Here is a 22,609-nt window from a genome sequence, read left to right as displayed (position 1 = left end):
CTAGACTCCTGGCTCTCTTGAGAGCGGAATCCACAACCATAGAGTCGTGAGGTTAACTGTGACCTCATCAACTCAGGTTCTCCGTGAATCCAATATTGGGACTCAGCTTTTTTGGGAATGGTGGGATTACTGAGTGGTTTCATCCAGTTCCTAAGCAATGTATTTTTAAGGACATTATGCAAAGGGGCAGTGGACGACTCCTTAGGTGGTGAATGATAGTCAAGGACCTCGAGCATCTCACTCACCATCGGGAAGGGAATGCCCACAGACATTTCCCGGACAAATGAGAAAGTGAGACTCTCCGGTGGAGAAAGCTTCCTCTCAGGTGAAGGAGTAGGATCAAAAGGAAGACCACAAGACTCCTCGGAAGAGAAATACTTGGGGTCATCCCCTTCATACCACGAGGCATCCTCCTCGGTATTGGACAAGAGTTCTCAACCAGGCCCGTCTCGACGCCGAGAAACGCCGTCCTCCATGGCGATGCCGAGAAGTCGACTCCCATGCCGGCAGCGATGAAGCTCCCTCCAGTGACATTGACGGGGAGTCGACCTGGGTGGCAGTCGAGGCCAATGCCGCAAGCGGTATCGGCGTCAGGGACCACACCACAGGCATAGAGCCAGCTGCCGCTTACATTGACGGTACCGAGGGCGCAAGCACCCTGGTACCGAGACAGACTGACGCAGTAGCCCTTCCAGGAGGCCTGGAAGAAGGGCTTGGATGCGCTCGTCGAGGAAGGCTGTGGGGCCGGTGCAGAAGTGGGTGTCAGAATCTGTGGAGGCCTGGGAGACGGTACAAGGCTGTTCGAAGATCGACGCACCGACACCTCTTGTATGGAGGGCGAGCGCTCCTCCCAGCGTTGACGCTTCTCGGGTGCTGAATCCTTTGACGCCCTGGAGCTCCCAGTACTGTGTCTTGAAGGAGACCAATGACAATGCTTCTTCGCCTTCGCTCAAAGCACATCACCGGCACTCCTCAGTACCGACGAGGACGTTGAATCCAGACGTCTCCTCGGGGTTGGGTCCGACAGTGGTCGGTCCCGGTGGGCCTGCACAGCAGGAGCCTTCGAGACAGGTGGAGACCCACTCGACGGCCCACTGCTCCCAGCATGTGGTGATATCCGGACAGCCATTACCTGCGTTCCCGATGTCAATGCCATCCCTCAGTGCCGATATTGACACCGCCGGCCGCGGTACCAATGTCGACGCCGAAGAATCGGTCGGAGCTCTGAAAAGACTGTCCCGAAGAGCTCTTCTCGATACTTGGGTCCGCTTTTTCAAACTCAGACACAACTTACAAGTGTCTGGCTGATGTTCGGGCCCAAGGCACGGGACGCACCACGAGTGCGGTCAGTATTCGAGATAGACCGTTGGCACCGACCGCACTTTTTGAAGCCGCTAGGAGTCTTCAATGACATGGGCAGAAACAGGCGAAATCAAAAGGCTCGATTGTGCCAAAAAGAGGACACAAAAATGAGGATCAACGAAAGGAAACCTAAAAGGGCAAAAATAAAGATATATAGGATTTTTTTTTTAAACTTGGAAAGAAAATAAGGAAAATAAAAGAAGACGCCGCCTTAAAACAAAAAGAAAGCGCGAACAGCACAAGAGAAGTTTCTCCGGCCCTGAGGGAGAGAGACCGTCATGCAGCCACTCTCCTTCGCAGAAAAGACGAAACTGAGCGGGAAGACGACCGCGCATGCGCGGTGGGCGTGCCCCACGCGCCGGATCCTCCCGCAAAGATCTATAATTTACTTAGAAAGTTCTTCCGTTTCCTGGGCCGCTGTGGGTGCCGACCCATCAGTGAGAACAAGCAGCCTGCTTGTCCTCGGAGAAATATCTCATACATTTCATTGTCGATTTCCTGAAATTCCCAAAGGACAGATTTGGGAATTTATTTCTTTCAACACACTTGATATACCACTGGTGCCTGCACATAGGTATAAAGCGGTTTACAAAAACCAAAATTAAAATGACAGAGGAGCAGCAGGAGAAAGGAAAAGAAGGGTAGAAATCATGTAGTTAGAAAAGTACTGGAGAAAGATGGGTCTTCAAAGCTTGCTTGAACAGAGGGAGAGAAGGTTGGTTTCTGACATGAGAAGGAAGGTGTTCCAGGGCTTAGGCCCTAAATAACTGAATGCACTGTCATGAGTAGTAGAGAGTCATATAACTGATGGCGGAGGGACTGAAAGAAAGTTTTGGGCAGTGGAGTGGAGGATGCAGGGAGGGGTGTAAGGAATCACTATACTACATGCACATGCAGATACCAACACAGTGCAGACACCCTCCATACCCCTATCTTCAACCTAGCATCCACCCATACATCTCTGCCACATCCACTGCCAAAACATGTATATACTTGATCTTCCAAATAAACCTCAACTGTGTCAAAAGCAAAACAGTGCCCTTTAAAATTACATACACAGTGCAAACTTCTAACACACCCTGACCCCCCCAATATATATATATATATATATATATATATATATATATATATATATATATATATACACACACACACACATTTACATACATGAGAAAAACAGGAGGTGCCATAAAAACAAACACAACTCTCCTCCCTCACAAAAGCATACAGCAGAATGGATGTGAACATTACACAGTAAACAGAAAGTTTTTCATGGCTAAAGTCTGTGGGCTTGTTCCACTTTCCTTGCAGAAAGGTTGCAAGTTCATTTACCCACTTTAGGTTGAACATGTTATAATTTTGGTTGTGCTTTTTGAACTTCTCCACAGCATTCTTACCTATTACCTGGAAAAGACAGATGCCTCTACAACTTTCCAGCAACTTCTCAGAGTAAATGTGGGCTCTGCAATTATAAAATGAATGCTTAAATCCTATTAAAACAACTTCTCCCAGATTGGAGATGTAGCCTAGTGGTTAGTGTAGCGGTCTGAGAACCAGGTGAACTAGGTGACTCTGGACAAATCACTTAACCCTCCTTTGCCCAAGGCACAAAATAAGTACCTGGGGCAATGGATTTGACTTTAACCTCAGAAAGGCGGTATATCAAATCCCTTCCCTCCTCAAGGAGTCAATTAAAAACAGAAAGCTACACGCATATCTATCCTATTCAAATTAACTGTACAATCAGAATTTAAAACATGTACTGAAGTTATAAAAGTGAACCATTTATTAATACTTTTAATACTTTTTAGACAGAAGTAAATACTTCAAAACTGAGGTAAACGTAAAAATTCTTGATTGCCACATGAATTTGTTTTAAGCAGCAAAGCACTAACAATAGTGGTCATAAAACATATAATAACATAACAACCTAAATGTTTCACTAAATGTACACCACTATTTTCAATGACTTCTAGTGTTTTGTTTTAATATGAGTCGCTAACCAGAAATCAATTGCAAAGATCTTTAAATAAAAAACTAAAAAATAAATCCCAGAGCTAGGTTCAGACAGGCTGTCCATCCCCTCATTTCAAGCAGGTTCAAAGTATTTTACCCGTATACATTGTCTCTGAAAACATCTCACCATCAATTAGGCTAAAAGTTTACACACTGTAGACCACACCACATACATATTCAGCCGCACTGACAGAGATGTCCCCGAGGGAGGGCATGTTTAATTTGGAGAAGGAAAAAGTACATTAAGTTAGAACATCTTGGTTTACAGAAGTGTACATTGTAGGTTAAAGTTCTGCCTGCTGTACAAAAAAGCAGGTGCACAAGACAATATGTACTCTATACTCATGATAGCTTTCAAAGTGAAATCACATGCACAATTTCCTTTTGAAACCCAGTGCAAACCCTGCAGATAAATTGTGCACAAACTGGGAAGGGAGTAGGGGGGAAGATGTTTTAGTCCAGTCATGGAGAAGATACAATATGTGTCTGGGTTTATAGATTTACTGTAAGGAAGGTCACTGTAAGGGGAAGGGAGAGGATTCTGACTATAGGGTGGGAGGGTAAGAATCAGGGAAAGAGAGCAGGAATAAAAACTAGGAAAACTAAAATTTTGTTACTGTTAAGTTTGTATGCCTAATAAAACTATCTGGAGCTCTGCTCATTGCTACATGACCTATGATATTCCATATTTTTGAGTGAATGATGCAAATTCCTCACTTAGTTGTTTTTGATTTAAATAATTTGCATTCAAAAAACAAAATGCGTACAGGCTCTGCACTAATATAGTCTGAAAAATGTTCCTGTATCTTGTTAATCAGTTTGTCTCTACTTGACTTATTTACCACACTGACTGAACCATAAGGGAGATGACTTATCGAACAGAATAAAAAGTTCAGAAGAACAGTCAAGGAGGGCTTCTGATGACACTTATCCTTTTTTGTGTTTCCCTTGTGCTCACTCCTCAGGTGGTATGCCCAAGCAGCTCAAGAGACCCCCTGCCATCCCAAATGCTGGAAGACACCTCTGTCAAGGTCATTGATTGGCCAGCAAAGACAGTCATGGCAGCAGTGGCACTCATCTTCTCTCCCGGTCCTGAGTGCATCACCTTTACGGAATGTCTAGGCTGGACCCACTTAACACACATTACACTATCAGTCCCTTCTGGGTTTTAATGCCAGCTCCTCTAGCTCTGAGACAACACAAAGATGACATATGCCTTTCTTAGCCAGCTCAACTCTGCTTACAAAAACTAATTGACTTCTCTGAACTAAGACATCTTAATAGGCCACAAAGCTTACCTCATGTACCAAATACTGAGAAAAGGGAAACTGTTGATATTGCTACATGATATCCTCCTAGGGCAAAAATGCACAGAAACAGTACCAAAACTATACATGTTCATTCTGATCTCTAAAATGATTTTTTTTTCCTCATATGCTACCCAGATTTTGGAATGGCGTATTCTCTTTCCCATGCTCTGAATTATATATTCCAAATACATTTTTTAAACCTTTATCTGGAAAACTAAGGACTTACTGTGGTTTTTCAGGGAACTGCAATGCTTCCATTGTGTGTACTACGCAGGGCTGTATGAACAATTTTGAAAGGAAAGCAGAGAGAATGTGGCTGTTTACTTGTACAAGACAATCTTCCAACCCATGAGAAAAAAAAGAAAAGAAAGAACATAAGCTTGGAGACACATTCATTAAGATTTGGAGAATCTGCATGTTTACTAACTTATGGTTGTGAAATTGAGTGACATCCAAGCGGACACATTTCACACAGTCTCCTTGTTTAAAAAAAAAAAAATCTCACTGTTGGTAAAGCAGAATTATTAAAAGGAAAGACAAAAGAAGCCTGAACAGAAAGCATCACATCTTGTGTCAACAACTTTACCCAGAGAGTGTGGAAAGTCAACAATACAAACATCAGGATCTTGTGTCCTCAACTCTTAATAGCTTTTAAAAAATTCCACAACTTTTATTACAAATACCAGGTGGTTTAACATCAAGAGGTATCACTCCCAGCTTTAAGCTTGCACTTTGCTCCTTTTCTTGGCAGTTCCTTTGTATGTCTTGGCCTTTCTGCGGAAACCCCTTCTGTCCTGTACTGGCACTTCAGCCTCTATTTCTTCAGAGCTGCTTTCTGTAACTTTTTCCCCGGACCCATGCATGAACTGCTCCTTCTCCAAGATGGACTCTTCTGGTTGGTCTTCCAATTGCCTCTTTTGTCCCTCTCTGTGCTGAAGGGCTGATACGTCCTCGAGTTCTACCACAGCCAAAGCACCTCGACCAAGAGCAATGGAAGCCTGCAGTGCCTCATGTGCGGCCTCTTCTCCTTGCTCTGCTGAGGCAGCCATGTTGGGTGACACGTTAATGGGAACAGTACGTTCTTCTGTTTCAGCTTCCATCAAGTTTGATAGACCATTATCCGAAGACTCTTCATTTGGCACAGCAGCAAAAGCATCTGGACTGTCAGGTGTTTTCTGCTCTGCCACACTTGGGTTTTTCTCTTCGGTTGCTTGCTCTCCTACACTGATGTCAACATCTGTCAGAATTTCTGTATCTGCTGGATTTATAACCTGGGGGGAAAAGTGTCAAATTGTTACGTGTTCACATAAAGAAACCAGACACTGAAAATCAACATTTCCAACAGCTTCTCAACAACTTTCCTTACAAAAACAAATAAAAAATAAAAATTTGCTGTTAGGTCAGAACAATGCCACTAGATGCTTCCAGAAAATACAGGAACAACATAAAATAAAAGCTGTTAAGTTGAGAAAGTAGTATTAGATATAACTTACAGTGAAGTTTCAAAACAAAGCAAGCATTGAGCAGGTTTACTGCTTCCATTTGCAAATCAAGAGGCCCTTTTACTAAAGCTCAGCTTGTGCTAATAGACATTAGAGTGCACTAAATGCTAAGAAGCCCATTACATACCTATGGGCTTCTTAGCATTTAGCAAGTGCTTAGCTTTAGTAAAAGGGCTTCCAAGTGATTCATCTGCTCAGCCCCTACATTCCATTTTGCAAAACGTTTCTGAATTCAGTAACCTGGAGTACACTACCAATTTAAAATATTCTGTAAGAAATGAAGGAACGGGCCGGCCTTGTGGCTCAGTGGAAATGCTGTGTGCTGCCAACTGTAGGGCCTGGCCTGGATTTTCAAATCAGGTCTTCTGCTCCCCTAGATCATCCCAGAACAGGGATGCTGTGGAGACAGTATTTACTGATGGGTGGGGGACAACCAATCATTGTGCAACAATGACACCTAGGGGGCAGTTCTAACTGGATGTCAGAATTTAGGCACTCACGTTAGGTGAACTGCAAGCCTATTCTAAGGATATGTACATGCATTTTTATAGAATACGTGTAAGTCAGTCTCAATGCGCCTACATTTAGGTGCGCCTACATTAAGGTCTATGGCTGGTACTAGAGGATGCGCCTAAATGCAGCCCTTATGCATGTAACTTACAGTATTCTATAAGTTACACATGTAAATGTTAAACCCGCCCTGCCTCTCCCCTGTGAATGCCCCCTTGCTTAACTTATAGACTAGTGTTCAGTGCTCTGCTAAAACTGAAGCATGTAAGTGCATATTCCCACTTGTAAATGCTACTATTCTATATATTTAAGCACCCCATTATAGAATGAGGGGGCTAGTGGTTGGTAATGCACGGATTTGGAGAGCATCCTAGTGCCTGGTTGAGGATTGTTGCTGCAGTAATTGGGAGGGGATATAAAAAGAGGCAAAGATTCCCAGTTAGTTGTGAATGAAGCTTCCTGGAGTCAAAGTCCAGTAAAGACCAGATCGGATCAAGATGAAAGCCCAAAGACGCAGAAGGAAACGGCAGAGCCAAAGAAAATCCCCCAAAATAAAACATACTTTCAGTACTTTAACTGTTATTGGGGTAATTATAGTTCTCCGAGGATAAGCATGCTAATATTTTCACAATTCAAATTCAAGCCAGAATCCAGTTAGTCAAAGTGGCTCACAGGGAACTCTTTGGCGCCGTCCGAGGCCTCAATGTCAGCATTGTCATCGCTGTCTATGGTGTTGGCTTCAATGTCGGCGGTTACATCGGCACCTGCCTTGTCGTTGGGTGCTATGCAAGTCCCTGGTCCTGACAGTTTTCGGCACCAGCTTGGGGCATGAGGCTTCACTGTCCTTGTTGGTGCCCAGAACTCGATGTGGATACCGTGCACTGCCGTCGGTGACGAAGAAAGTCAGAATGGAGCATTGCGACAATATTGAGGACTGTAGATACCGAGGATTGTTGGTGTAGAGGATCAACATCAGTACCGAAGATCTTTGGCCCTAGGAGCTTCGAGGATTGGCGTTGGTCTCCTTCAGTGCCTCCGAGGCAATGCAACATTGGTGAGGTGTCTCTGTACCAGGAGACCTTCCAATTACTACCGCTGCAGGAGTCTTTGAGCACCAGGACCCTGCTCCTTGAAGTCTGGCCGCCTTCGGACTGCACTGGCGTCAACGGAGCTTGTGCTAGCCATGCTTCTCTACTAAGCCTGTATGGTCGCTGCTTCAGCAGTTCGTTTCTACACTGCTGTTCCAAACTGTTTCGCTTTTTTCAAGAGGTTTTATTGGCCCCACTGTCTTCCAGAGCATTAGCGCTGACGGTGTTTGCACCCAACACATCGATCTCGGGACATCAATGTCAAAGGTAATTGCGCCTGCCACACTGTTTGTATCTGCTCCACTCTCTTCCACAGCATCTGCACTGATGGTACACCTCTTCAGAGCCTCGATCCACATCGGTGTTAAGGGTGCTTGTGCCTGCCATGCCTTTTGTATCGGACCCGCATGGTCCTCACCCTTTAGTATGGCCTCCGCCACCGGTGTCACATGCGGCAATGGGGTTGACTGTTGCCTGCGTTGGTTGACTCCGCTAAAAGCAGTTTTAATGCAACTCGAGTCTGGAGCCCTATCCTCGATGCCCTTTCGGGATTCCGCCTCTTCTCGGGCGAGGAGGATTCTGGCTCAGCCCACCCATGACAGGTTCCTGGTTAGCACTGGTGAGGAGCATATGGGGGTCAGATGCGCATTCCCAGCACTTCTTGGAGAAGGAGTCCTTTAGAATGCTATCTGTACCCATCCTCCCTCCACGGGCTCGAACGTTGTCTCCATTGACGAGCATGTCTTTCCTTTTGGGGTCATGATGAATGTCTTTTCACTACCTTTGGAGTTGGAGGATTGCTTTTTTCCTTTTTGAGTTCCTGGGCTACAAGTCTCCTCCTAGGAGATCTGAACTAGTCCTAGTCCATCAGCTCTTCCATGAGTTTCTCATCAGACGTACGGAGGTCCTTCTGTGGCCCACTCCCTCACACAGATATAGCTTCCATGCACCAGTTTCAGAACTCTCCTGGTTTTCCTGGGCTCTACTTCCTCCTCCCTCCAGGGGAGTTGGATTAACGCTCACGGGAATAACTGTGGCCTCCGTGCAACCAGGAAGGCGAAGGGGCACCAACTGGTACTACAGCAATTTCCCTTTGGATGGTACGGTGCTGCATCTGGAGAGCTGTCCAGGCTGATTTGAGCCGGGAGCAGCTCAAATCAGTTCTCAGTATGAGAAGTTCCTTCTGGAATATCTCTCTGCCCTTCTGAGAGCCCTTCAGCTCGAGTTCATATCACCAGGGGACAACAGCTGCAATTCTATTCCTTGTTCTCCATTGTGCCTATGTATGCAAGGAGAATACTTTCCCATTCTGCATCTTTGACTCTTTTGCTACATTCTCAGCGAAGAACAGTTTAGGATAGTTTCTTTACCTAAGAATCTACTCCCCATGATTCTGGACAGTCATTGGCTCTCCTCTCTACACTGACTGAGTATTTATCCATGAGCAGTCTTTCATTTTGACAATTTTTTTTACCTCCTGTACCTCGTACTGCCTTTTGGCTTTGTGTCCAATCCTGGGAACTTCATCATGTGTCTTGTATTCTTCACAGCTCCTCTGCGTTGCCTGAGAGTTCATTTCTTTGCCCATCTGGGTTCATGCAGACTATGTCGATGACCGGTGCTCAGGAGCTCTTTTTGTGTGCTGACTTAGAAAGATTTGTCTTTCACTATCCCCAGCTCAATCTCCTTCTTGTCTCCCACTTCAACATCATTGGGCTCCTGCTAGATCCTTGTCTAACTGGGGCGTTTCTTCCCCTATGGGATATGGATACTCTGGTCGCTCTTGCCAATAGGGCACTGGGCCCGTCAGCGACTCCCACCTTCACAACTGTTCAGGTTGTTGATTACATGGCCTTCACCACCCATACAACACCCATGACCTCTTTCACATGGGATCTCCTGGTGGACTCTAGCTTCTTCGTGGTATTGGACCATGGGGACCCTGGAAGAAGTCCTGCACATGTCCCCATGGTTCGTTTGCTTTCTGTTAGTGAACGAGTCTTACCCATTAGTCCCTAGGACTGTTCTTCTGGGTCCTCGACCGCATCTTCCTATGGTACCTACCGCTCACCTACAGTGCGAAGCTCCCTTGTAGGCTTCCCCACTCTAACTGTTCCGTCAGTCCGGAGACAACTGTTTCTGGCACTCTGGACGACCTGACACACTCACAATGATTGCAACTATTCAGCTACTCTCTACTCGTTCCCATGGTCTTTGCTCTGGTTTCACCATCTGTGTCAAGGGACCGTACAAATGTGACAGAGGGTGGTTGGTTGATCCTTCAAGCCACTTTTTGGATCAGTAATTCTAACAGTCTGGCCATTTGACTGTACTACGTCATATTGCTGTGTCTCATCCTAGAGATGCTCCTTCCAGGTTCTCCCTTTTCTGGAAATCCTTGCGATATCTCTCATGTTTACTCAAGTAACAAGTACACAACCCTGTCTTTCCATTTTGTTCCATGTCCAGGTCTGGAACAGACTACCGTCACTTACATTTCTCCTTCCTTGGGAGAACAATTTTCTCTATTCGTCTCTTCTCATCTCCCTGTTGGGGCAGGCTCTGTGGTTGAGCAGGTAGTACTGAAGCGCTAACACACTGATGCATCCTTCATGGCCTCTGCAGATTTAAAATCCTCTTGTTCTGGAATTCTCTTCCTAGGCGCCGTGGGCTATGAGTATTCTCCAACCCTCATCCCACATAATAGGGAGTGCAAGTCTCTTCTGCATCCCATCCTCTGGTCTCTGGCCCACATGGTCTGGGGATGATCGAGGTTTCGCATTAGTTTCCTGGCATTTTTTCTGAAAGTATCTCCACAGTCTTTCTGGCTTTTCAGAAAGTTCCCCTTGAGAAGTGTTATCTCTGTCCAATGGAATAGGTTTTCCTGTCTGGTAGGCATAATTTCTACATCTTTATGAGTTTAGTCTACATCAACTTGGTGGAGATTTGTCTCAGTTTCCTCAGTTCTCTCATCTTTGTACAAAGGCTTCTGAAACCTCAGCATCGGTATCCCCGTTTCTTAAGTGCTTCCTTTTCCTGTTGAGGGGAATTCTTGACCTCAACCTATTTGTCTCTGATGGCTGTTTCATAGGCTTGTCAGGACTATGACCTCTGGCCCTGTCAGCAGTTTCATCTTTCATCACAATGGAGTGGTTTCTCTGCATGTACCCTAGGTTCCTACCTCAAGTTGTATCAGGGTTCGATCTACATCTACATTAGTTGCTTCTCTTGCCTCCATCCTTCACGCAGTCTCATGAAAGGCAAGCACGTACACCACTCATTTAACTGCAAGCAGACACTGGCCTATCTTTGATGTGGCCTCAGCCCCACAGATTTTCTCTTTAGCCTCCAGTTACCTTCCTTCCTACAGGAGGTGGCTTGCCATCGAGGATTGCTAAATGTCTGTTTAGCTACCTCCTTAATTTTTCTTTTCATTCTGCCCAGGCCAGGCTACCCAGGATAATCCTTTTCAGACATGCTGTGTCAATGCCATGACTATATTGTTTGCTTCTATTAGGAAGCTTGGTTGGGCTGTTGTGTTCTCTTCATACAGCAGCACAGAGAGGATCCAAAGCACAGAACAAAGTCAGCACCAACAGCCTTCAAAATAGGAAAACAGTTCCTTTAATTGTAGAACATCAATCTTCTATAAATGACCCGACATGGGTCGTGTTTCGGCACACAGCGCCTGTGTCAGGGGTCAAATGTGTGACAGTGTCTAAATGATGAAATGTGCAGTGACGGAGCTTTCTCCCTTGCACATGTATTCATAGCAAAGTCGGTCCCTTTATAATTGAATCTGTGTTCTCTTCATTCCACACATTTACATCTCATTCCTGCTCTGGGTAGCCTGCGGCAGCATTCCCATCATAGATCTGATGAAATAGCAATGCACTTTTTCTTTGGATTCTAGAAATCGACTGCATCCACCCTTTTTATTTTTTTTCCAGGCTTCACTTCTGACGATTTGCTTACCAGTTTCCCTATGTTCTGACTTTGCCATTGCGAGATGCAAGTTGTCATTGGTTGTTATTCCTAGTGAGCCTGGTAGTTAGGGATTCCTCAATTGTGAGAATATTAGCCTGCTTGTCCTCAGAGAAAGCGAAGATACTTACCTGTAGCAGGTATTCTCAGAGGACAGCAGACTATATGTTCTCACATACCCTCCCACCTCCCCTTGGAGTTGTCTTCTATGCTATAGTATTGTACTGTTGGTCCCACATTCGTGCAGCGGACAGGAAAGCACTCGTGTTTGCACACTGGAGCATGTCTTGCGCTCCAAAAGAGCTCTGTGAAAAACTTGATGTATGTTCTGGACCGGGCAACACAGCGTCACATTACCCAATTGTGAGAATATATAGCCTGCTACAGGTAAGTATCTTCACTAAATGCACAGACCGAGGTATGCAAATACTTTTCCTTGTGTGTGTGATGGTGAATTTTCAAAATAAAAAATTTCCTCTACCTTGAAAATTATCCATTACCCCAGTTGCAAAGGACTGAAATATAAATCCACATACGCAGCCAGCTTCTCCTACGTATGCACGCAACTATGGAACGCATTACCAAAGGCCATAAAATCAATACATGACCTAACAATCTTCCGTAGGCTACTGAAAACGAACCTGTTCAAGAAGGCTTACCATAATGTTCCATCTTATATACAAAGTAAATAGACTTTACACGAACTACACAAAACCGAACTCTTGTCACTGGACTGTTTAACCTCACTGCTATTAAAGAAAGCTACACAATACGCACTACCAATCTATTTCCTAAACTGAAGATGACATCTTTATAGTCAATGACCTAACTTATGCTACAACTCATTTTTTCACTTAGAAACCTCAATGCAATGCCATAATGCATTCCTCTGTACCATGTATGTATGCACCCTGATGCAAAATCATTTGTATGCAATACCACAATGTATTCCTCTTTACCATGTATGTATACAACTAAATGTATTACCATTTGAAATTCTGTACCCGGAAATGGCGATCGCCATCACGGCATAATGTAAGCCACATTGAGCCTGCAAATAGGTGGGAAAATGTGGGATACAAATGCTACAAATAAATAAATAAATAAATAAAATCCCAGGGCATTTATGCACTTACATTTACACTTGTTCTTGACATGTACAAATTTTCAGTGCAAATTTACATGCATACAGTTGAATTTTCAAACTTATGCATGTATTTAGAAACCCCACCCATAGGAACACATCTGCACAGTCCAAGTATACTTTTTGAATGTATGTATGGTAAAATTATGTATAATCATACCTGATAATTTTCTTTCCATTAATCATAGCTGATCAATCCATAGACTGGTGGGTTGTGTCCATCTACCAGCAGGTGGAGATAGAGAGCAAACTTTTGCCTCCCTATATGTGGTCATGTGCTGCCGGAAACTCCTCAGTATGTCGATATCAAAGCTCCATCCGCAGGACTCAGCACTTAGAGAATTACACCCACGAAGGGACACTCTGCCCAGCTCACCACCGCCGAAACGGGGGAGGGGAATTAACCCAGCTCATCCCCACACAAGTGGGGGAGGGGAATCCGTCCAGCTCATCCCCGCGGAGCGGGGGAGGGACACCACACCCGCCGATGCGGGGGGATCTGGCTTATCCTGCAACCGCAACCGCGGGAGGAGCTGACTGACCCTAACACCGCCGAAGCGGGAGGGGTACAAAGCTGCCCTACAGCCGCACGAAGCGGGAGGGAGTGCCGGCAGAATTTATGTCTCAATCCAGCCCCGTAAAACGGGGGGGAGAGGAATGCAGCAGCTCACTGTAACACAAACTCGTCTCAACTCTTGAAGAATCCAAGTGAAAAAACTTGAACACGAAGTCTTTCTGAAGTAACTGAAGACTAAGCTTGAACCTGAAATGCAACCAGAATAAAAACAGTACAGATATCTGGGAGGGGCTATGGATTGATCAGCTATGATTAATGGAAAGAAAATTATCAGGTATGATTATACATAATTTTACCTTCCATATCATCAAGCTGATCAATCCATAGACTGGTGGGATGTACCGAAGCAGTACTCACCCAGGGCGGGACATTGAAATCCCTGACCGCAACACTGAAGCTCCAAACCGGGCCTCCGCCCGAGCAGCCACAGTCAAGCGGTAATGCTTGGAGAATGTATGGGCCGAAGCCCAAGTTGCCATCTTGCATATCTCTTCCAAGGAGACGGAACCGGCCTCTGCCATCGAGGCCGCCTGAGCTCTTGTGGAGTGAGCCTTCCGCTGGATAGGCGGCACCTTCCTTGCGGCCACATAAGCCGCTGCAATGGCTTCCTTGACCCATCTTGCCACTGTAGGCTTAGCAGCCTGCAGACCCTTACGAGGACCTGCAAACAGGACAAACAGATGATCCGATTTCCGGAAATCATTGGTCACTTCCAAGTATCTGATGATGACTCGCCTCACATCCAGATATTTAAGAGCAGAGTACTCCTCTGGGTAGTCCTCCCTACGAAAGGAAGGGAGACAGAGCTGCTGATTCACATGGAAGCGAGAAACAATCTTGGGCAGAAAGGAAGGCACTGTGCGAATAGTCACTCCTGCCTCAGTGAACTGCAGAAAAGGCTCTCGACATGAGAGCGCCTGGAGCTCGGAAACTCTTCTGGTTGAAGTGATAGCCACCAAAAAGACTGCTTTCCACGTCAGGTCTTTCAGAGATGCCCTTAACAAGGGTTCAAAAGGCGGCTTCTGCAACGCTCTTAGCACCAGGTTGAGATTCCACGCAGGCACCACTGAGTGCAGAGGAGGGCGCAGGTGATTAACTCCCTTGAGAAAGAGCACCACATCTGGCTGCGAAGCCAGGGAAGCACCCTTCAGGCGGCCCCTGAAGCAAGCCAGAACCGCTACCTGGACTTTAAGGGAACTGAGCGACAGGCCTTTCTCCAGACCTTCTTGCAGGAACGCCAACACTGAATAAATTGGAGCAGTGAAGGGAGAAAGTGAGCCTGCTTCACACCACGCTGCAAAGATACGCCAAACCCTGGCGTAAGCAGTAGAAGTAGAGCGCTTCCTCGCTCTTAGCATAGTGGCGATGACCTTGTCTGAGAAGCCCTTCTTCCTCAGACGCTGCCGCTCAATAGCCAGGCCGTAAGACCAAAGGGGGAGGGATCCTCCATCACCACGGGACCCTGATGTAACAGGCCCTGCTCCACTGACAGCCGCAGAGGATCGTCGACTGAGAGCCTCATCAAGTCCGCATACCAGGGACGTCTGGGCCAATCCGGACCCACCCGGATTACCCTGCCGGGATGCTTTACCACCCGGTCTAGCACCCTGCCCAACATGGGCCAGGGCGGGAACACATAGAGGAGCTCTTGTGTCGGCCACTGTTGGAGAAGAGCATCTACTCCCAGGGATCGAGGGTCCCGTCCTCTGCTGAAAAAGCGCGGCACTTGGCAATTGGCCGATGACGCCATCTAAACTAGGCTCGGCTGGCCCCAGCGCTTCGTGATGTCCAAGAACGCCTGAGCAGATATTTGCCAGTCTCCGGGCTCCAAGGTATGGCGACTGAGAAAGACCGCCTTGACATTCATGACTCCGGCAATGTGGGCCGCTGAAAGCTGCTCCAGGTTCGCTTCCGCCCACTGGCAAAGATTCATAGCCTCCTTGGCTAGAGGGGCGCTCTTGGTACCTCCCTGGCGGTTGACATAGACCACAGCCATGGCATTGTCTAACAGGACCCGTACAGGCTTCAACACCAGTACCGGGATGAACTCCAAAAGCGCCAACCGAATGGCTCTGAGTTCCAGGAGGTTGATAGACCACTTTGCCTCTGCAGGAGACCAGAGCCCCTGCGCTGTCCTTCCCAAGCAGTGGGCTCCCCAGCCCGACAAAGAGGCGTCCGTCGTGACGACAATCCACTCTGGGGTCACCAGAGGCATTCCCGCAGACAACTTGTCTGTCTGCATCCACCAGCTCAGCGCCTTGCGCACTGCTGGGTCCAAGGGAAGGCGCACAGCATAATCCTCCGACATCGGAGTCCAGCGCCGCAGCAAAGATTGTTGAAGTGGTCTCATATGAGCCCTGGCCCAGGGCACTACTTCCATCATGGCCGTCATAGAGCCCAACAGCTGCACATAGTCCCAAGCCCGAGGAGGAGAGGCTACTAGGAACTGGTCCACTTGAGCCTGAAGTTTGACAATTCGATTGTCTGGCAGGAACACTCTGCCCACTTGGGTGTCGAATCGAACTCCCAGGTACTCCAGGGACTGAGTCGGGCGCAGCTGGCTCTTCTCCCAGTTGATGATCCATCCCAGGGAGCTCAAAAGAGCAACTACCCGGTTCACAGCTTGCCGCACTCTGCATAAGAGGGGGCTCGGATCAACCAGTCGTCCAGATAAGGATGGACTTGTACCCCTTCCTTTCGTAGGAAGGCCGCGATGACCACCATTACTTTGGAAAAGGTCCGCGGAGCAGTAGCCAACCCGAATGGGAGGGCTCTGAACTGGAAGTGTCGTCCCAGGACTGCAAAACGCAGAAAGCGTTGATGAGGAGGCCAGATGGGAATATGCAGGTACGCTTCCTTGATGCCCAAGGATGCCAGGAACTCTCCTGCCTTCACTGCCGCTATAACAGAGCGGAGAGTCTCCATGCGAAAGTGCCGCACTTTCAAGGCCCGATTGACCCCTTTGAGGTCGAGGATAGGCCGGACAGAACCTCCTTTCTTTGGTACCACAAAGTAAATGGAGTAACGTTCCTTGCCAAGCTGACTTTCTGGCACCGGAACGACCGCGCCCAGGCGGATCAGATTGTCCAAGGTCTGCTGCACTGCCACAGCTTGACCGGAGACTTGCAGGGAGAGAGTACGAACCCGTCTTTTAAGGGTCGGCAGAACTCTAGCTTGTAGCCGTCTCTGATGACTTCCAGCACCCACGCGTCTGAAGTTATTGTGGTCCACTCGCCCAGAAACGAGGACAGCCGTCCTCCAATCTGCACTGGGGCGTGGACCAAGGCCCCGTCATTGGGTACGAGACCCTGGGGGAGGACCGGAGGGAGCACCTCCGGGACGGCGGTCTCTGCGAAAGGAATGCTGCTTGGGGGAGAAATTCCTCTTGAAGGAAGAAGGGGCAGAGGAGCCCGACTTGCCCGGGCGGTACCGACGGGCTTCCTGCAACCGTCCTCTGAAGGTACCAGGACGAGTACTAGCCCGAGCCCTGACCTCTGGTAATTTCTTGCCCTTAAACGTGCCGAGATCGGTCACGATTTTGTCCAGCTCGACCCCAAAGAGCAGCTTGCCTTTAAAAGGCAATCTAGCCAGGCGGGATTTAGAGGCGTGGTCAGCAGACCAATGTTTCAGCCAAAGCCACCACCGCGCAGAGACTGTCTGAGCCATGCCTTTAGCTGAGGCTCTCAAGACATCATACAGCAAGTCTGCCAAATAGGCTAAGCCCGATTCCAGGGCCGGCCAATCAGCCCTCAAGGAATGATCCGAGGGGGAAGCCCGCTGCACCATAGTCAGGCACGCCCTGGCCACATAGGAACCGCAAACCGAGGCCTGCAAACTTAAAGCAGTCGCCTCAAAGGACGACCTTAAGGCCGCCTCCAATCTTCTGTCTTGGGCGTCCTTTAGGGCCGTGCCACCTTCCACCGGCAAAGCCGTTTTCTTAGTCACCGCAGTGATTAAAGAATCCACGGTAGGCCACAGATAGGCCTCACGTTCACTTTCAGGCAAAGGATAGAGGCGGGACATAGCCCTAGCCACTTTGAGGCTCGCTTCCGGGACATCCCATTGAGCCGAAATTAAGGTGTGCATGGCATCATGCACGTGGAAGGTTCTAGGCGGGCGCTACATCCTCAGCATAATGGCAGAGCCAACAGGGGCTGAGGGAGAGACGTCCTCCGGAGAGGAAATCTTCAAAGTGTCCATGGCCTGTAACAACAGGTTGGGCAAATCCTCTGGGCTAAAAAGCCGCGCTGCAGAGGGATCATCCGCTCCATCCGAGCGGGGATCTATCTCCTCCAAGGAATCCGCAAAGGACCGTTGGGAGACCTCAGACACGCTGCCCTCATCTACATCGGAGGAGACAAAGTCCTCCAAGGCCTGGGAATCAACCCGAGGGCGTTTACCTCTGGGCACCTCAACCTCTTTACCAGACGAGGGAGCAGGGGCAGCGTTTTGCATGAGGAAGGCCTGATGCAGCAGCAAAACAAACTCGGGGGAGAAACCCCCCAGACTGTGCACTTCCGCAGCCTGGGCCACAGCCCTAGACGCACCCTCAACCGGCGCTCGCAAGAGCGGGGGAGAGACATGCTGCGCATCCAAAATGGCGTCCGGCGCGACACTCCGCAAAGGAGCCGCGCGGGAAGAACGGCGCTTAACTTTAGCCGCTTTTGTGCCGTCGCCCAAATTAAGGGCGTTCATGGCATTAATGTCTCCAACCTCAAGGGCGGCCCACGAAGAAGCCGTCCGAGCCGCGTGGCCGGCCAAGATGGCGGAGGCGAGGAGCGGGGGATGGGCGTTTATGGCGGGAAAAACCGCCACGCCGGAGGAAGGACCGGGACATTCATCGGTCACTAAACTGTCACCCATCAAGGGCGAATCAGGCTGTAAAACCCCCGCATCCCCTTTAGAAGCGCTCCAGCGATCCGGGGAGCGACCCTTTGCGCTCTCGCCCTCCGACGCCATATGCCACGAGGAGAAGAATCGGGGAACCCCCTGCCCGCTATAAAAAGGTAAAATTACCTGCTTGCCGCTCCGAGCTGTAACGAACTGGTGTCCCAGTGAGTAGCTGCAATGAACGTTTAAATAAACGTCGAAATAAACGCCTTTAAGGACGTTTAAAATTTTTTTTTTTTTTTAACGGAGCCAGCGGGAGGGGGGAGAAAAGGAGGGACCTGGCACCACCAGGTTTGCACTTGCTCAAAAGAGCCCTCAACCCCAGGCCTCAACAAAACCTAAGGATTAGGCTTGGAGGCCTAGCCAGAGCTGCTGCTGTGTGTGACCACCACCTGCTGAGATAGAGAACATACTGGGGAGTTTCCGGCAGCACATGACCACATATAGGGAGGCAAAAGTTTGCTCTCTATCTCCACCTGCTGGTAGATGGACACAACCCACCAGTCTATGGATTGATCAGCTTGATGATATGGAAGTAAATTTACCCATGTATCAGCCATGCATTAAATGTCTATTTCCTTGGACAGAAGAATACCTTTTTGGTGGGAAGGGCTGAACAAACCAATCTCCACCTCCAAGCTCTCTAGCTGTTGATGCTATGTTGAGTGAAATATTGGTTGATATGTCTTTGGATAAAGCACCATTTGTACACACAGAAATGCTTTGGAAATTATCCTCTATTATTTGACGTTCTCGTTTTAAATAAATTTACCTAGATTAAAATGTTCTTTTTTTTCTACAGATATGATATCTCACAGAAAGAATAGCTAGATATGATGTAACCCTGGATGGTATGACTAATGCTACAATAGCACCACACTGAAAAACTACAGAAATACTGACTGCTGGCTTGGTACACTGGTAGCTCTGTGGTCTTCTACAAGTTTTATGCTAAATAAACATTTTAATTGTTACTGAGAAAGAAAATCATCAGTCAGCAAAACCAGATTATGCAATTATCCTGTAAGTTGTAATATAAATATGTAAATATCTGGTTCTCTGCCACAATGAAGGAATCACTTTTGGACAGGTAAATTACAAGATACCTTATCTGTCTTGATAAACACTGGATAAACAGCTCTAGCTGTGCCCAGATAGTAAACCAATTACTGCAACTGAAGAGACTACCTATTCCAGTAAAATCTAAGCTGTATTCAGGAATTCCACCGCCTCTCCCCAAACACTACTGATAGATGCCTGTCTCCACTTCGCCACTGTGCTGGTTAACCAAAAGGAAGTTTTGCTTTTCTCCTTCAACAAACTTTTGCAGGCTGAAATCTCCAACAAGGGTCAATCCAACCGGGCTTCCTACAGGGAGGTTAGGGTTTTGATAGACTGCTCAGAATTATGCTGTTTAGTATGCTTATAGTCAGAGTAGGGAATGCATTTCAGATGACTGTTAGTAATACAAAACAATAAAAACCCTTATTTTGTAATTAAGTGTTCTGAATTAGGAATTGCTTATTTTACTGTACAGGATTTTACAAATTGCAATTTTAAATTTATTTTAAGTCGCTCTGGGCAATCCTTCAGGAATGAAAAGGAGGGATGTAAGTGTTAAACAAAAAAAAATAATTCTTCTATAATTTGAATGATTCCCAGATCTTTTCTAAATAGAAAACAGCACCAAAAATGGTAACATACAGAAAATTCAAGGAAGTAGCACCAATCTGGAACTTGTCAATAATGCTAACACCAGTCTCCACATGTTGATTTGAAGCCCGGATGACAACAAAATATGATGTCATATAAAGACCTGGTGGAAGTGTACTCAGACTAACCATTTTTCTTTTAAGCACTATAGAATTCTGGGCTACCATACTTTCTCCCACAGTTCAAGCCTGTGCTAATTCACCCATTAAATGGAAACAAAAACCCTTTCATTTGCCTTTTTCTACAATGTATGGTGCATAAAGTCATCACAAATATAGAAATTCTGACACCTTTGGCTTCAAATACCCATAGCTTGTATAATTCCTTAATCCCTTTGCATGGCAATCACACCTTGTCAGATTCAACATCCTCAGCAAGCAGTGGAACAATTTTAGTTGCCATTTCTCCATCTGAATCATACTTTAATTCTCCTTTAGATGTTTCAATATTGATTTTCTCTCCACTCACTAATGGAACCATGGTTTCTTCTGTTATTTCACCATTCAAGGGCTCCAGTTTAGTTTCCTAGAATGACATTTAAAAAAAGAATCAAAGCTAGCAGGCCATAAAATTCACAAAATCTAAATTTTCTCTCTAAAATAGACACATTGCGCCTGCAAATAGGTGGGAAAATGTGGGATACAAATGTAACAAATAAAATAAATAAATAAATAAAGCGCATGTATGAAATTTAGCTGTGTTGTTTCTACAGATCTGGTATACATTCATGAAAGCAAAATCCAAATTAAAAAAGGTGCTTCTGTTACATGTATAAAGGGTCTTTTATGAAATTACTCTGAGGGTGATAAGCATACTTTTACAGAACTCGGATGTAGGTGCATTCAGGGGTGGAGCTGTGATTCATGTATATAAAATATATGTGCACACAGACGTAAATGTCAGCAACTTCAAGTAGATGCCTTTAGTAGGCTGAAAATAAACACCTACTTGTCCTCTCAACCTAGATGAAGGTAATTTTATAAGCTAATTTCACAGGTAAAGTAATGGCTTTTCTAAAATGAGCTCATACTTTTAAAAGTATGAGTCATGCAAACAGGCATGTACTTGCAAATGCAATTAGAGTAGGTATGTTCAGGAAAGGAGGATGGGCAGAACATGGGTAACATCAAATTTATGTACATATTTTATATAATGCATGCCAACATTAATATGCCTACTCCAAAGCAGGCATAAATGTTTGCGCCTTCAATGTAGACATGTCTGTCTTTATAAAATAGGCACCTTCCTGCCCAATTAATCTGGGTATCTAATAACCTTCCTGGAGTAGCACCTCACATTATTTAACCAGGTTTGGTAGATCATTGTGGGGGTAATTTTAAAGGAGAATTACATACATTAAAAGAGGTTTATATGTAGAAATGGCTTCCTTTAAAACTGCCTGGGATATGTGGGTAAAAGTATGCACAGAATGTCATTCCCTGCATACTTTTGCTTGTGATGAGCAGATATGCGATTTGAACTTACTGTGCATGGTTTTTTTTTTTTCAGACTTATGCACAAGCTTCCCCTCAGAACAGTGGTCCCCAGACCAGTCTCCGGGGGGATACAGCCAGCCAGCCAGTCAAGCCTGCCCCCCTAGGACACCTACAAATGAACATAAAGCAGAGACCGTACACGCAAATCTCCCTCACACATTCAATCTGGATATCCTGAAAATCTGAGGACAGGGTTTAAACCCCCTCTTTAGAAAACTAGTTTAACATACATACTACCATCACTAGTCAGGTGGTTTGCTATAAAATTACCCTCCATGTGAACCGACTGTACAGTAAGACTGCAGACCTCCTATAGAAGGATGAGGCTGGACTGATTAGATCACTCCATTTTGGAGTTTAATTCAGCTATACAAAAAACTAAAAATATTTTGTTTAGTCATGGTCCTTGTTTCTCTTTACCACATCCTCTTGTTAGCTTTCTCCTAAGAACTTTTTCAAGATCTTATTTCCATTTTGTTTCTTCATTCCCCGTATCCTTTCCTTCCTCCACTATATGTGTCTGGCATTGTTCTTTGTTTCATTTTTTCTCCATTTTTCTCATCTGCCTTTTTATCCCTCCTCCGGTTCCCAGTCTCTCCACTTACCTCTCTAGTACTCACATTTTCATGTCTCTTATTCTTTGTCAGCCTTCTAATTCCCTAGTCTTTCAGCTACTTTTTATCTTCCTAGACTCATCTACATTCATCTGTCTGTCTCTCATTCCTTTCACTAACCATAAGAACATAAGAATAACCATACTGGGTCAGACCAATGGTCCATCTAGCACAGTATCCTGCTTCCAACAGTGGCCAATTCAGGTCACAAGTACTGGCAGAAACCCAATTAGTATCATCATTACATGCTACAAATCCCAGGGCAAGCAGACTATGGACTTTTCTTCCATGAACTTGTCCAAACATTTTTAAGCCTAGATATGCTAACCGCTGTTTCCACATCCTCTGGCAGCAAGTTCCAGGGCTTAATTATTCTTTGAGTGTAAAGATATTTCCTTCTATT

The 22,609-nt window shown here is 46.3% G+C and overlaps 1 protein-coding gene across 1 annotated transcript in view; it reads right to left on the bottom strand.

The window, feature by feature from the left end:
• Positions 1 to 3,203: 3,203 nt before the first annotated feature.
• FAM169A (family with sequence similarity 169 member A) overlaps positions 3,204 to 22,609 on the bottom strand; it is a 288,635-nt gene continuing 269,229 nt past the window's right edge. Inside the window, exons 14-15 of the mRNA XM_030193277.1 lie at positions 20,448 to 20,621; positions 3,204 to 5,959 (exon numbers count right to left, since the gene is read on the bottom strand). Coding sequence (XP_030049137.1) covers positions 5,408 to 5,959; positions 20,448 to 20,621 — 726 coding nt within the window. The 3' untranslated portion in view covers positions 3,204 to 5,407. The remainder of the gene's footprint in view (positions 5,960 to 20,447; positions 20,622 to 22,609) is intronic.

Source organism: Microcaecilia unicolor, chromosome 2 (genome assembly GCF_901765095.1).
Source record: "Microcaecilia unicolor chromosome 2, aMicUni1.1, whole genome shotgun sequence".
NCBI lineage: Eukaryota > Metazoa > Chordata > Amphibia > Gymnophiona > Siphonopidae > Microcaecilia > Microcaecilia unicolor.
This window is presented reverse-complemented; position numbering and strand designations above follow the sequence as displayed.